This window comes from Sparus aurata, chromosome 15 (genome assembly GCF_900880675.1).
Source record: "Sparus aurata chromosome 15, fSpaAur1.1, whole genome shotgun sequence".
In the NCBI taxonomy this organism is placed as follows: Eukaryota; Metazoa; Chordata; class Actinopteri; order Spariformes; family Sparidae; genus Sparus; species Sparus aurata.
In genome coordinates, this window is record NC_044201.1 from 1386586 (window position 1) to 1399650 (window position 13065).

Below are 13065 nucleotides of genomic sequence, written 5' to 3' on the forward strand. Positions count from 1 at the left end.
GGGTCCAGATCGAAGACTACACAACAGAAATGATTCCATTCTTTTTTTTCTTTTTCTTTTCATGAATGACCAACCATCTCAACAAAAATGGACCACGGTCTAGATAATTCATGTATGCAGGGACATGCTTCTTCTTGGGACACTGTGGCCATTTGGTACCTCTGGGGAGTTACTACAATTGCTGTATATTTTCCTCCAGTATATTCATTTTTATACAGTATTTTTATGCTTACTGTATGCAATTGTACAAACATTTTATGATGACATGATGGCAATGTGCATTTTTTTTGAAAGATTTTAAAAGTATATTGAAAAATAATTTAAATTTTCACAAAAATTACTAAAATTATCAACAAAGTGTGTTTTGATGTAATGTCAAAGACGTCTACGCACTGTGTTGCAGAGATGTCTACCATAGCATGCTTATCAGCTAGCCCTGTCTCATTTTTAAAACATCACTTTGCACCAATTCTCATTGTGGTTTATTGGACATGAAAAAGAACCCTCTGTCCTGTTTGAAGGTTGTTCTCAAAATACTTGCAAATAGCACTCCTTCCTGGCTAAACTTTGGAAAATACTTAGATTTTAATCTCCTTTGACAGTTCAATCCAAGTAAAACCCTGATTAAATGAGCAGAAAACACCACACAAACGTTTGTTCTTCTAAATACATACAATTTTATTGGTGACAGTGAATACCTGGCATTGATCCAAATACACTCACTACTGTGGGAAACTCCAAGAGAACAAGACATTTTAGTAACTTAAGATAAAAAAAATAGCATTAACTGCTTTGCGTCATCAAAAAAGAACTGAAAGAACAAAGTGTAGATCGTGATGCTGAGATAATCCCAACTAGAAGCTTAATCATTTCAGCAAGTCTTAGATAGTAGTAAGCAGATACTTGTACAAGATGCAAGCTGGCTAGACTGCTACCCCAACTGAAACCCACTGAATCACTATATTTCACACTCAACCAAAGATTTTACATCTTAACTGAAGTGTCATCAAATGCAGTCTCACATGACGAGAATAGACCGCTTATGTCAGCTAAACATGTCTTCATATAATTTTATCATAGGTACAAAGCTGCTACATAAGAGCATCATGTGCATCACATGATACTAAGGGTTCCACAAAAGACATTGTAATTATCTAACCAAGGAAACAATACAATGTGGTTTTATTAGATCCTTCCATTGTATATCCCTCTATGTGAGTACAAAGACATGTAGCAAGAAGGTTATTAGGTTAGTTATCAGTAAAGTATGTGAGGTGCTGCCCAGGTATGGTAGTCAGAGACGAGCTGCCATCAGTTACGAGCATAAATATCAACTACATCAGCTCAGAAAGCAGCAGGGTTTTACCACAGCCCAGCCAGGCTCCAACACTGTGAGAAGACTGTGGAGCACAGTTTATTCAACAAAACGCTACCATCATCATCATTTGTGACAAACCTTTGTCTTATGTATTAGTAACAGAATTCAACTTGTTTGTTACTTGTTGCTGTTTAGTCATCCTTATGTGACACATGCAAAACATGCATTGCAGAAAGAGTGCAGAAGACAGCAGTGTGCGGTTCTGTACATTGACACTGAAAAGGGAGATAAGCCTTGATTCACAATTCAAATAAAGAATAGAACAAAATGGCTTTAAACTGGCTATTAGATCGCATTATCAACATATCAAGATCTTGGAAACACTAATGTGCCTGTGGGGATCCCCAATGACTCTTCAGTCACATGTTTTTTTAAGCCAAACAAGTACTAACAAGTGTGTGGTTACACATTGAACTGGTGGTTTCAAACTGTAACTGCCCCAGCAGGATTTGCTGAAGCAAAGGTAAGGGTTGGGTCAAACCAGCATCTATGACAGCAACATTCTGGACCAATTTAATTTAGATAGATGAGATCAGGTGGATTCAAATAGAATCAGTGAAATCACTCATGCAGGCAAAGTTCGTTTGCACAGTGCTCTTGTGTTGAATTCAGCTTTGGTGAACTTTGAGGATGTCAGGATGCTTCAAATCAAGTGATTGTCTAGAAACATTATATGAACTTTCCAATCTGACAGTCATGGCTTTGTGACACAGTGTTTAATGGTGTTGGAAACTACTGCTGTCATATCATGAAGGACTTGTTCCTGTTCCCTGACAGTACATATTACTGCACTGCACCCAGACTACAAAAAACAACAACAGACAAACTTTGAAGCATACTGTGACCTTCACACATGAATTTGCACTGTTGACAATCGCAAACTGACTTTGAGTTCACCTTTGCAGGAACAAAACTCTTAGCTGTCACACTAGCTATTGCAGCTATTGAGAAGTAACACCAACAGAGCTTTTTCCCATAGATTAAAGCAACATTTTGTAACTATTTTACCTTAAAAACAACAGCTTCAAAATCATTTTAACGTAACAGTGACTTGTAATACAGTGACTGGTGTCACTGTCTCAGCCTCCATATTGCTGGTTTCTGCACTATGTAACTTCAGTGAGTGGGCAGGATCACAGCGTGTAATGCTTCACAGCAGCACATCACACACAGCACCAAACATAAGTGATTTTTTTAAAACTGGATCATATTTCATGGAGACAATGGTTTCTGGTCTTTCACTCTGATGTCCTCCATCTGCCCTGCCTCGAATCTCTTCAAGACAGGAATGTCATCACTTTCATCACATTGTCCCGATGTGCTGAGTTTTGATGTAGAGTGGACTTTTGGTTGTTTGTAGCTAGTACTTAATGTAATGTTACATTACATCTGAAAAATTGTTACAGAAGTGGTTTTTTTTAACAAAAAACAAATTCCTACATAATGCTGCTTTAACCTAGCCACAAACTATGGTACCCACTACATGATGTGTTCACTACATCCATAAACTGGCCCGAGGGCAATGAGATTGTTTCCACTAATGTTGTTGCAGTTTCTCATGGCTGCCAACAGAGGTGGATGATAGGACACTTCTCACAGTGCCCCTTTAGGTCATTGTGAGAACATTTTTTTTCCAGAGGATGCTTGGCAGACATGTTAAACACTTCCATGTGGAAAAGGCCTCCAATGAATCAGTGTGATTCTCAGTGATTACTTCTGAATTCACACTTATAGATAAAGCTAAGAACATTCAATGACAACTCATAGGGTGAGTGAATCTTGACATCATCACATTTTAATCATACTAGGCACTCTCCTCATTATCATCTGGACAGGTGGCTTTTTACTTTATTATTGCTGACTATGTCTCAGTCTTTAACGCAGAAACAATTTCTGATAAATTCAATGGCTCGAGTTCTTCGCAGTAGGTTGAACGTATTGTCTTCATATTTGTTCACTGAAACATTATGAAACCCATACAGCATTTGTACTGCAGGTGGGATGGAAAGGGACTGGAGACATTCAGATACTGCTACCATTTCAAAACTAACTAATAGTAGACTTGATAATTGAAAGGCTTCTTTAAGGACGGAGGTATTCAAGTTTCTTTTGTGATTGCAAAAGAAAAGAAAAGTGGAACAATCTCTCCGCTCAAATGAGTACAGCGATCAAAGCTGCCTCGGCCACTCATGCTATGGCTGGTGAGAAGAAAAAAGCTGAGAGATGTCCACATAAAAGCGCACACGCACACATACACGCACACACGCACACACACTATGGCGTTAAATCGATGTCACAACAACCAGAGAGACACGCAGCAACGCACGCACGCATGCATGATTATTTTGTTATGCGTGCCTGCGTTGTTAGGTGCAGATTGTATTTCACGCGTAACAAAAAGCTGCGTACGTATGAAGCAGCGCATGCACGTCTGTCTGTCACTGTTTGACAAATGTTGACAAATGAACGTGCGCGTGAACGGGGGGCCATTATAAGTCAATGAGGAAACTACATTACACGTCAGGCGCGGCTTGCTGCACAGGCGTCAAAGCAGGCGCGAGTGACACGTTCAGTTGATACGTGCGCACGCTTTTTGAAACGTTTTTAACGCCATATACACACACACACACACACACACACACAGACAGACAGACAGACACACAGATTTCCAAAGCTGCTGAAACAGTGCTAGAAATCTCTACAATATCTAAATACTATATTTACAGAAATAACCATACCTCATCATGTGTCACACTTGGATTAAAAATATCCAAGTGGGCAAGTGGCATAATAATCAAAGGAGCATAAAGGAATCAAGGCAACAATAAGGACATTAGATGGCTGGACTTGCTTTTCAGATTTCGCCTGTAGCGTGTTTCACATTCTTGGATACAGATGGAACTGTGGATGCTCTTAAAGTGGTTTTGTTTGATGTAGCCTCTTTATCAAAGATCCAATATACTTGGCATAATTGGTGTTATTCCCCAAAGGCATGCAATCAGTTCTATATTGACTTCCCATTAGTACATTTATATCTTCTATTCAAACTAGAATTACGACTTTGTGGTTGTATGCTTTTGCATACCAGTCAAGTTGCTGTTCCTGAGCCGTTGCGTTGAATAATGGGCAGAACATTTTTAGGAGCATATCATCATGTCACAGTGCATTTAATGTCTGACCTTTGGATGTCAAATGTCATCACGTTATCTATTAATCTAAAATGTTATCATAATCATTGTATGAGTTCTTGAGTTATGGCCAAAAATGTTTTTGTGAGGTCACGGTCACTTATATACGTAAATAACTTTACAAGAATGGGATGCGGTGAGTGACCTTGACCTTTGACAACCTAAATTGAATCAGGTCGTTTCTGTTCCCCATACCAAACTGCAGACAGACAATGATAAAGAATAGTTGGTGACCAAGTGAAGCATTCAGCAGCTACAGACACAGAAATCTTTCTCCAGAGTTGGAGGAAACCAAAAACAGATCTCAAAATAAAGTGACTACTGCACTTCTTGTGGTGGATACGAACATGACACCAAAACCATGCTACTGGTGCTCCATGTTTCCTGAATACAAACAGTCAGTTTGCTAACATGTTAGCATATTGACTTGAAGGTGAGAATATGTGGATGTTTACAGCTTGTTTCACAGCCCTTAAGTGGTCAAAAATGTCCCACAGTCCTATGTTCATCCATAGCTGATTTGTTTTCCACAGCCGTTACTTACTATGAACAAGCTTAAAATGGAAGAGTGTGGAACTTAAGCCTGACTGGCCATGTATCTTCTTGTAGATGTTGAAGCACTACTATGCAATGATTACAAACAATCTTACAACATGATTTGAGTGGATTTCTATTACTAATAGCTTTCTGGATGGTATAAAATCAATCTGAGATAAAATGATATGCTTTGGAGAACGTAGTATGCATGTATTAGGAAATTGTGCAAAACCACTGGTGTAAAATTCATAACTTTAGTGAAGTGGCCCTGATGTAAGGTCTGAACATGAACAGTATGAAGTCCATCCAAGCCTGAAGCTTGAAGCCTGGTTTTATGAACTTTTTATATTCAAAATGTGGTTTACAGTGCACAGCTATACAATGACCTGCTGTAATGTGACAGAAATCATTAGAGAGAGTGAAGTATGTAGAGATGAACTTGATCAAGTCTGAGACATGATCAAATATCAACAGTGTAGAAGCCTTTATCTTTAGTTCCAGGATATCTTTAATCTGCCCTAACAAGCTGTAGCCTTCAGCACAGAGCATATGGGTTTGGTATCAATGTGTGAACACTATGGAGTTCCTCAGCTAACTACAGGGACCTGAAACACATGGCTGTGTCCAAAATCACCCACTCATTAACTGCTCCCTACTCACTACCAAGGGGGTTCTATATAGAGGACTGTATGGTTAGTTTATCGATCCAATAAAAACACTTTTGGGCACCACCAGGGTCATTTATTTCCCCCTTCCCCGCAATGCATGTTGGTATGTAATGCTTGTTTTGTTATACACTACTTTTCATGATGTATTGTGGCATACTTTGAGTCATTATATAGGTTAAAGTAAATATCACTATACATTTAGAGAGCATCACAAAATTGCAAACAAATGAATGAGTGATTTCAGATGCAGGCACAGATTCTACCGTAGAATGTCAGCATGGGTTCAAGGTGAACATGTCTACCATCTACAGTTACCCACCCATCTCCATTGCATCCAACTAGTTTGTAACATTAGCTCTTATTCCCTTCTTAACAGCTTAGAAAGTCAATGCTAGCTTTGACAGTGCGTCCTGTTGACACATCCACTGCCATGGCCCGAATCTCTGTGTCACCAAACTGCATGAGCGTCTGGATCTCACGCCGTGGTGCCGTGCTTTCCGTTCCGCTCACATCCAAGCGAAGTGTCCCACACTTCCTGACGCCGGGTTCGCTGATGAACACTGCGCTCTCCTTCTCCGCACAGTATACGTGGATGACAATGACCTGCTGTGAGGGCTTGGCTGGTGTATAGCTCCGCTTTACCATCTCACCCAGTGCCACAGACTGATCGGCAGCAATGAAGGTGTCAAAGACGTCGGTGCACCAACGTGTGCCATCCTTCACCAGCAGCTTCTCTGGTGGGTGCTTCCCCTCCACAAAGCGATTGAGGACCCCCACCCCATATGTGAGGGGCGAGCGGCGAACTTTAATGATGCTGGGGTCCAGGCCAAACAGCACAGCACCTTTTAGAATAGTGAGGCCAACATCATGGGGTATGATGATGCGGCTACGGCCCTGGAGCATGTTCTGGACAGCTTGCTGCAGCAGGGGAGACTCTGCAAAACCTCCCACTAAGAACAGGAACTTAATGTTGCTGACCTCTGGCTTCTCAAATAGCTCGGCTGGAGAAAAAAGACATAAGCTCAATGAGGAAGACTGCAGACTCTTACACATTCCATGATTTACTGAATGATGCAATTATAGTGTTGTTCTTCAAAGATGTGCCCTGTTGTCAATTGTACGGGTAACATTTACTGTATGATGTTAATGCTGTCTGGCTTTAAATTTGTTATTTCATCACAGCATCACGGCTGCACAGTGTTAAAGAAGCATGCTGTCACCACTAGTTGGCAGCCAATTCCACTGGATGCAGTTGATCATTAAAGGGTTATAATTCCAACTTGAATTGTATATGTAGAGTTCTGACAATATAGCAAAAAAGCAAGCATTGAGATGATCAGACACATTTCAGCTATGTTCAGTACAAATTGGGTAATTGCTGATAGTAACTGGAACCTGACCAGTATTTCTGTTGCCTGATATTACGGATACAAATGTTAATTATCAGTAAGTTTATTGTTCATGCAGTGGTGTTAAGCTGGAAAATAAAATTATTGTTATCTACAAAAGAGGGGGCCAGTGAAATACTTAATGTTAGTACTTTCAGATCTTGTTTTCATGTCACCGTGTTGACGATGGAAAGCCAAATAAGTCACAAGAATGTTTTTCAACAGCAACCACTCACAATTCAAGCAGCTAAAGTGATGTGTCCTACTTTTCTCTGTATGAGCTATCACTAATATATTCATGGTTTTAGGAGGACACCAACCCTCTCCTTCAGAAAACTGAGCAACACAAAATAAAACATTAAATATCTTGTCTTTGACTCAGCTGAAAATAGTACAATGTCAAAAGGGATTAGCATATGATCACTGACAAACACCATTTCATTTTCAGCCACAAGACTTACTTACCACCTGTGTGTGCGTGTGTGTGTGGTGTGTGTTGAGGTGTTGGGGAAATGATCAATGTAGCTTACTGAGATGTTGAATGATGTGGTCTATGGTGGGTTTGAAGAGGGAATTCATGGCATCAGGGCTCATTCTCAGCATACCCTGAGATGACCATTTAACAAAATCCACACTGGAGAGGAGAGGAAGAAGGGGGAGAGGAGAGCAGAGTGGAGAGAAATCAGTTCCATACAGTGTATGGTCAAACCCAGAATACTGTCCAGTATTAATAGGTATACTTTTAAAATACCAATACAGGCCTATATCGCAATATAGCAATAGTTTGCCAAATCACACATAGCATAACACTGTACAATGAACTGCATTTCTAAGTTTGAATAACATCAGACAAAACTCTACACATAACTATCATTATAATTCACTTACACTTACAGATACAGCAGTGCTTTGATCTAAATGCTAGAATGCTCACAATGATAATATCAACATGATGATGTTCACCAACTTAGTTTCATTAGAAGCAAGTTTGAAAAACTCTACTCAAATACCAGATGCTAATATTAGGATATGATATATTCCTTTGCATCTATTGAACTGTGCTTTCCCACCCTACCAGGCTGGGATCAATGCCAACATCTTATTCAAGGAGCACCAACAGCAGGAGAGCCCGGAGGAAAGTCCTGCAGCAACTGGCAGAGGAGCTGAGGGCAGAATACATGGAGGGGAAAGGGCCCGCGGCAGTCGGCATAAGGTGGACTACGCAAGTAATCTGAGTAGACTGTGACCAGTGATTGCAACGGCTCTTTTTTTTGTTTTAGATCAGCTCGTTTCTAGCTTTTTCGATTATTTTTATTTTTGTATTTATATCATTAAGTGTTAACATAAAAATGTTTCATAATCAAATGAGTTACTTTTAGTTTTAAGAATTTTCTCTATTAAAATCTTGTGTAAATATATGCAATAAAGGTCCTGAATTCCAACACTACTAGAACGGCCGTAAGCGGTCAACTGCTGTTGGAATTCGGGACCTTTAGCGCTAGCACAATACCATTATACTTGCTGTGTGTGTGTGTGTGTGTGTGTCTGTGTGTGTGTTGTGTGTCTGTGTGTGATATAGTTTTTCTCACACAAAAAGTTAAAGTAGGCCAGGGCTTCTTTGGTTCAGCACTGCCGACAGCGGTGAGACAGAGAGAGAGAGAGAGAGATGATCCATTGTGTGATAGCAGAGCGGAGAGTCAGCAGCTGGATTTTGTACCCACGGTTAGTATATATAATGGGCGGCTGTAGCTCAGTGGGTAGAGCTGAGGACTAGTGACCGGAAGGTCGCTGGTTCGAATCCCTGGCTCCCCAGGGCGGGACTGAGTTACAAGCCGAAGCATCCTTGAGCAAGATGCTGAACCCCAACCCCAACACTGCTCCTGATGTGCAGTTGGCACCTTCGTGGCAGCCACTGCCATCAGTAAGGGCCCTGCGATGAGCTGGCGACTCATCCAGGGAGTACCCTGGCCTTCGCCCATAGAGTCACTGGATTTGGCCCAAGTACCCCCGCTCCACCTTGAAAAAAGGTGGTATAAAAGCGGTAACATCACCCGCAACCCGCATGGATAAAGCGGAAGAAAACGGAACGGTTAGTATATATGTAGGTGTATAGACAGACAAACAAACAACAACCACAACGATCATTATTTAATGTATTATTACATTTTGAGAAGTTATTACAATAAAGATTTTCACTTCCCCACAAACATAATAAATTCCTGCAAATGTAATAGTTATTCTGATTTGCCATTGTGTTTTCTGTTTTGTTGTTGTGTTTTCTGATTTGCCATTGTGTTTTCTGTTTTGTTGTTGTGTTTTCTGATTTGCCATTGTGTTTTGCATTCCCCAGCCACCGTAAGATGTGCATGAATGTAATGTGCACAGAAGTGTGTGATATTGGCTCATCACAAGGCTTCCAGCACAATGAGACAGACTGAGTATTTCCAGTTAAGCATCAGAGGAGACTAAGGCCCACTGAAGGCTCCAGTTTCAGCAACATTCATTTCTGTTAACGTACCACTACACAGATTAAAGTAGACTTCATGTTGGCTCCAGAAGTCAGTAGTTACCAGCCTGTGAGTCTGTCTGTCTGTGTGTCATCATGGCAAATTATGGTCCTGAAGAAACTGGATTTAACAGATATGTGGACAGATTGTGTCAGTGTTATTGTTTCACAGCCACAACCAGTAGTTACAGGTGTGTAGTGGAGATCAAAATGAAGGTCAAGTTACAAGATAGTTGCGGTCCAGAAAAGGAGGATCCCATTTATAGTCAATATCCTAAAAGGCTGATATTACTATTGACACTTGAAAAGCAAAATCTGTGACACTCAAGTTTTTTTTAGTTGTTGATTTTCAACAAGAAATCGCAGAAATTACATAGAGATGGAGTGATCTGGGAGGATACAGGTTGACTATATAAAGAACTTCAAATTAAGTACAGTAGATGTGTGGAATTAATCCGGCTACAAAAGGCATTTGAGTCTTACTTCAAGGACCCAATCATTACTGGGATTTATGATGATTATGATGGTCGTGGCGGTGGTGATAAAAGATACATTTGAAAGGGTGGTCAGTAGAAATTATAAGGTCAAACAAAGATAACAAAATATGGGGTTGTTCAATGCAAGTCTATAATCACATTTTTGTTTATCTATGCAATACACATGAATGTGATTTAAGTTTGTTGTGGCATTAATTAACCAGCAACTCAAGCGATTTCAAAAAGTTGGAAATACAGTACAGTGAGTGCATATGTCTGATTCTGTGAGTCCCACTGTGTGTATTCTTGTGCTGTGTAATACTGTTGAAGTCATTCAATCTGTGAATGACTTTGTATTGCATTACTCTTGTGTTGGGTCCAGAAATCATTATTGGTACTGATGTTAATATCGTTTTCCCATGTATTTATTGGAAGAGGGACTGCAAAGTCAGTTGAAGATAAAGGTTTGTATAATTTTGACAGATGTTTGTGTGAGAACGACCGCAATTACGGCTGGATGGTGTAGGAACATGCCCTTTGTCTCTCTCTCACCATAGGAGAGGCGATATACATGTATTTATCAATTCCCCTCTCATCTGCTTTCTGTGACACCATAATGGCCTGGCTCTTTTCCTCCATTCTTTCTTCACACTCCACTAGTGAAACAACAACATGTGCTGGGCAATAAACATTGCCTGCGAGAAGAGACTGCCAGCTGAGTTCACAAGGGGGGATCACCAGACCCCCAAGGATTATTACTGAAAGGGGGAAGATGACCATTTGTCACCTTAAGCTCTCTCTTCCTTGACTTATATAGAGCCTATGTTAACAGACTCTGGACATCCGAGACTCAGAAAGGTCTCACTTAGCATCAAGACTACATTCATTTTGACAGGCTGTTTATAATTCAGTGCGCAGTGGTCACTGGATCAAGTCTAACCTTCCTGTGTCCATAGCAGACTTGTCACCCACAGATCTCCCCCACATCTGGCATGAGCCATCAAAGTGTCACGTGTGTGAATTACGACACTTAACCCAGCCAGAGTGTCTCTACATTCCCAGCAGGAGAAAGGAAGAGCTTAATTTCTGTCTTAATGCTAAAAAAAGTACTAAAATGTAATCTCAGCCTTTGCAGGACAAAATATTCTTAATCAGCTGGATGAGAACTCAAACATACTTTTTCCCTTTTGGGAGTTAAAGGAAACTACAGTGCCACCTTGTGGTAAGTCTGGGTATAGCTAAAAGGAACGTTTCTGAAACAGATTGACTTTACATTTTAGTTACAAATATGATCACCTACCTCCAACGTATATTTTTGTATCAAAATTTAAGCCAACCCTTTATGAAATGTTTTTAAGCCATCAGTGCTGCTAAAAACTTATGTACTTGTGTGTGTGACCTGATATAACCAATAACTTCCCTTTTTCTTATTAGGCAATTTCTGTCATGTTCTTCCTTTTCTTTTTCATATAACAAATGTTGATGTAAAGACCATGGTGGATTTCGCTGAATAAGACAATCGCGATCGTAAATACTTTTAAACCATTATTCTGGTTCAATATGTAATAAGTTCGTAATATGAGCTGTGACGTCACCGGAGGTAGTGATGTGCCAGTACGCCCTCGATTCCGCCTTCAGCGTAAGCATTAAAAAGAGCAGTTTCACGTTGCTCGCTCTCTTCTCTTCTCCTCTTTTTCGTAACCCCTACCTGCTTAATCTTTTATGCAACGCGTGTAAACTCGTATTTTTCAAACTTAATCTCCATACTTTGCTTTGTTCGCGGCTCTGGACTTTTTCTCCGGACATTTGAATTGCTTCAAGAACCTTTCTCAAGCAACGCACCGTTATTTTGAAAATAACTTCATTTTGAAACCGAAGCAAGAACGAGAATAATCCCTTTTTTATATTTCTTTATATCGTCAAGTATTGCAACTCAGTAAGCCAGAAGAAGCTATTTTTGTTTTTGTATTTAGTAACTAAGATAGACTCGTCCGGCCGGTGTTTCTTTCCCTGTTATTTTTATACAAGAAACCTAATCGATATATGTTCGGAGCTCCGCAATAACCAGCTCAAGAGAGAGACTCTGACCAGAACTCGTAATTATTATAAAGTCGGTGCAGTTTAACTGCTCAAGAAACCGTGAAGAAATCCACAGCCTAAAGAAGAAATAGCATCCGACCGTCCCCGGGCCGCCTCCAGCGCACTCAAGCGAGAACACTGCTGGGCCAGGAGCTGTCCTCAGTTGAACCGAGACGGCATCGCTCTACAGCGCCTCTGAAACCGCCACCGCCTCCATGCACAGAGACGAAGCCGGAGTCCGGGACCCCTTACTTCTTCAACCAAAGTAGGCTTAAAATTTCACACGACAAGAGTCACACTCGAATGAGATCAGAGTTGGTGTTTGTGGAAGCTTCGAATATATATATATATATATATATATATACATATATATATATATATATATATATATATATATATAAATATATATATATATATATATATATATACTATATATATATATATATATATATATATATATATATATATCACAAATTCAAAGCCATTGCCGTATCGCCTCGATAGAATAAACATTCATTCCGTAGTGGTAAATTATCAATTACTTACACTAAAAATCCACCATTGTTTAGAATTCATCTTGTCCTCATTCTATTTCATAATTTCCACAATTTCTGTTAATGTTGTCACCCATTTGAATCATTACTTCACATCCTTTACTCTGCATTTATTTAAATAAACATATTTAACCAAATGTCGTTGTCTGTGCTCGTTTAATTTGAAGTGGGAAATCGATGGGATCGTGGAAAGAATTCACGGCTTCAGAATAGGAGCAAATATAGATATTGAAATTCAACAGATCAATTCGAGACTGATCTTTTTCTGTTCAAGCCAAACTTGGACATAAC

The 13065-nt window shown here is 39.9% G+C and overlaps 1 protein-coding gene across 5 annotated transcripts in view; it reads right to left on the bottom strand.

The window, feature by feature from the left end:
* Nucleotides 1–653: 653 nt before the first annotated feature.
* hspa12a (heat shock protein 12A) overlaps nucleotides 654–13065 on the bottom strand; it is a 158966-nt gene continuing 146554 nt past the window's right edge. For all 5 annotated transcript variants that reach the window (XM_030441041.1, XM_030441043.1, XM_030441044.1 and 2 more), the window contains 2 exons: nucleotides 7690–7793; nucleotides 654–6772 (listed from right to left, as the gene is read on the bottom strand). In XM_030441041.1, the coding sequence (XP_030296901.1) occupies nucleotides 6141–6772; nucleotides 7690–7793 (736 nt within the window). In that variant the 3' untranslated portion in view covers nucleotides 654–6140. The remainder of the gene's footprint in view (nucleotides 6773–7689; nucleotides 7794–13065) is intronic.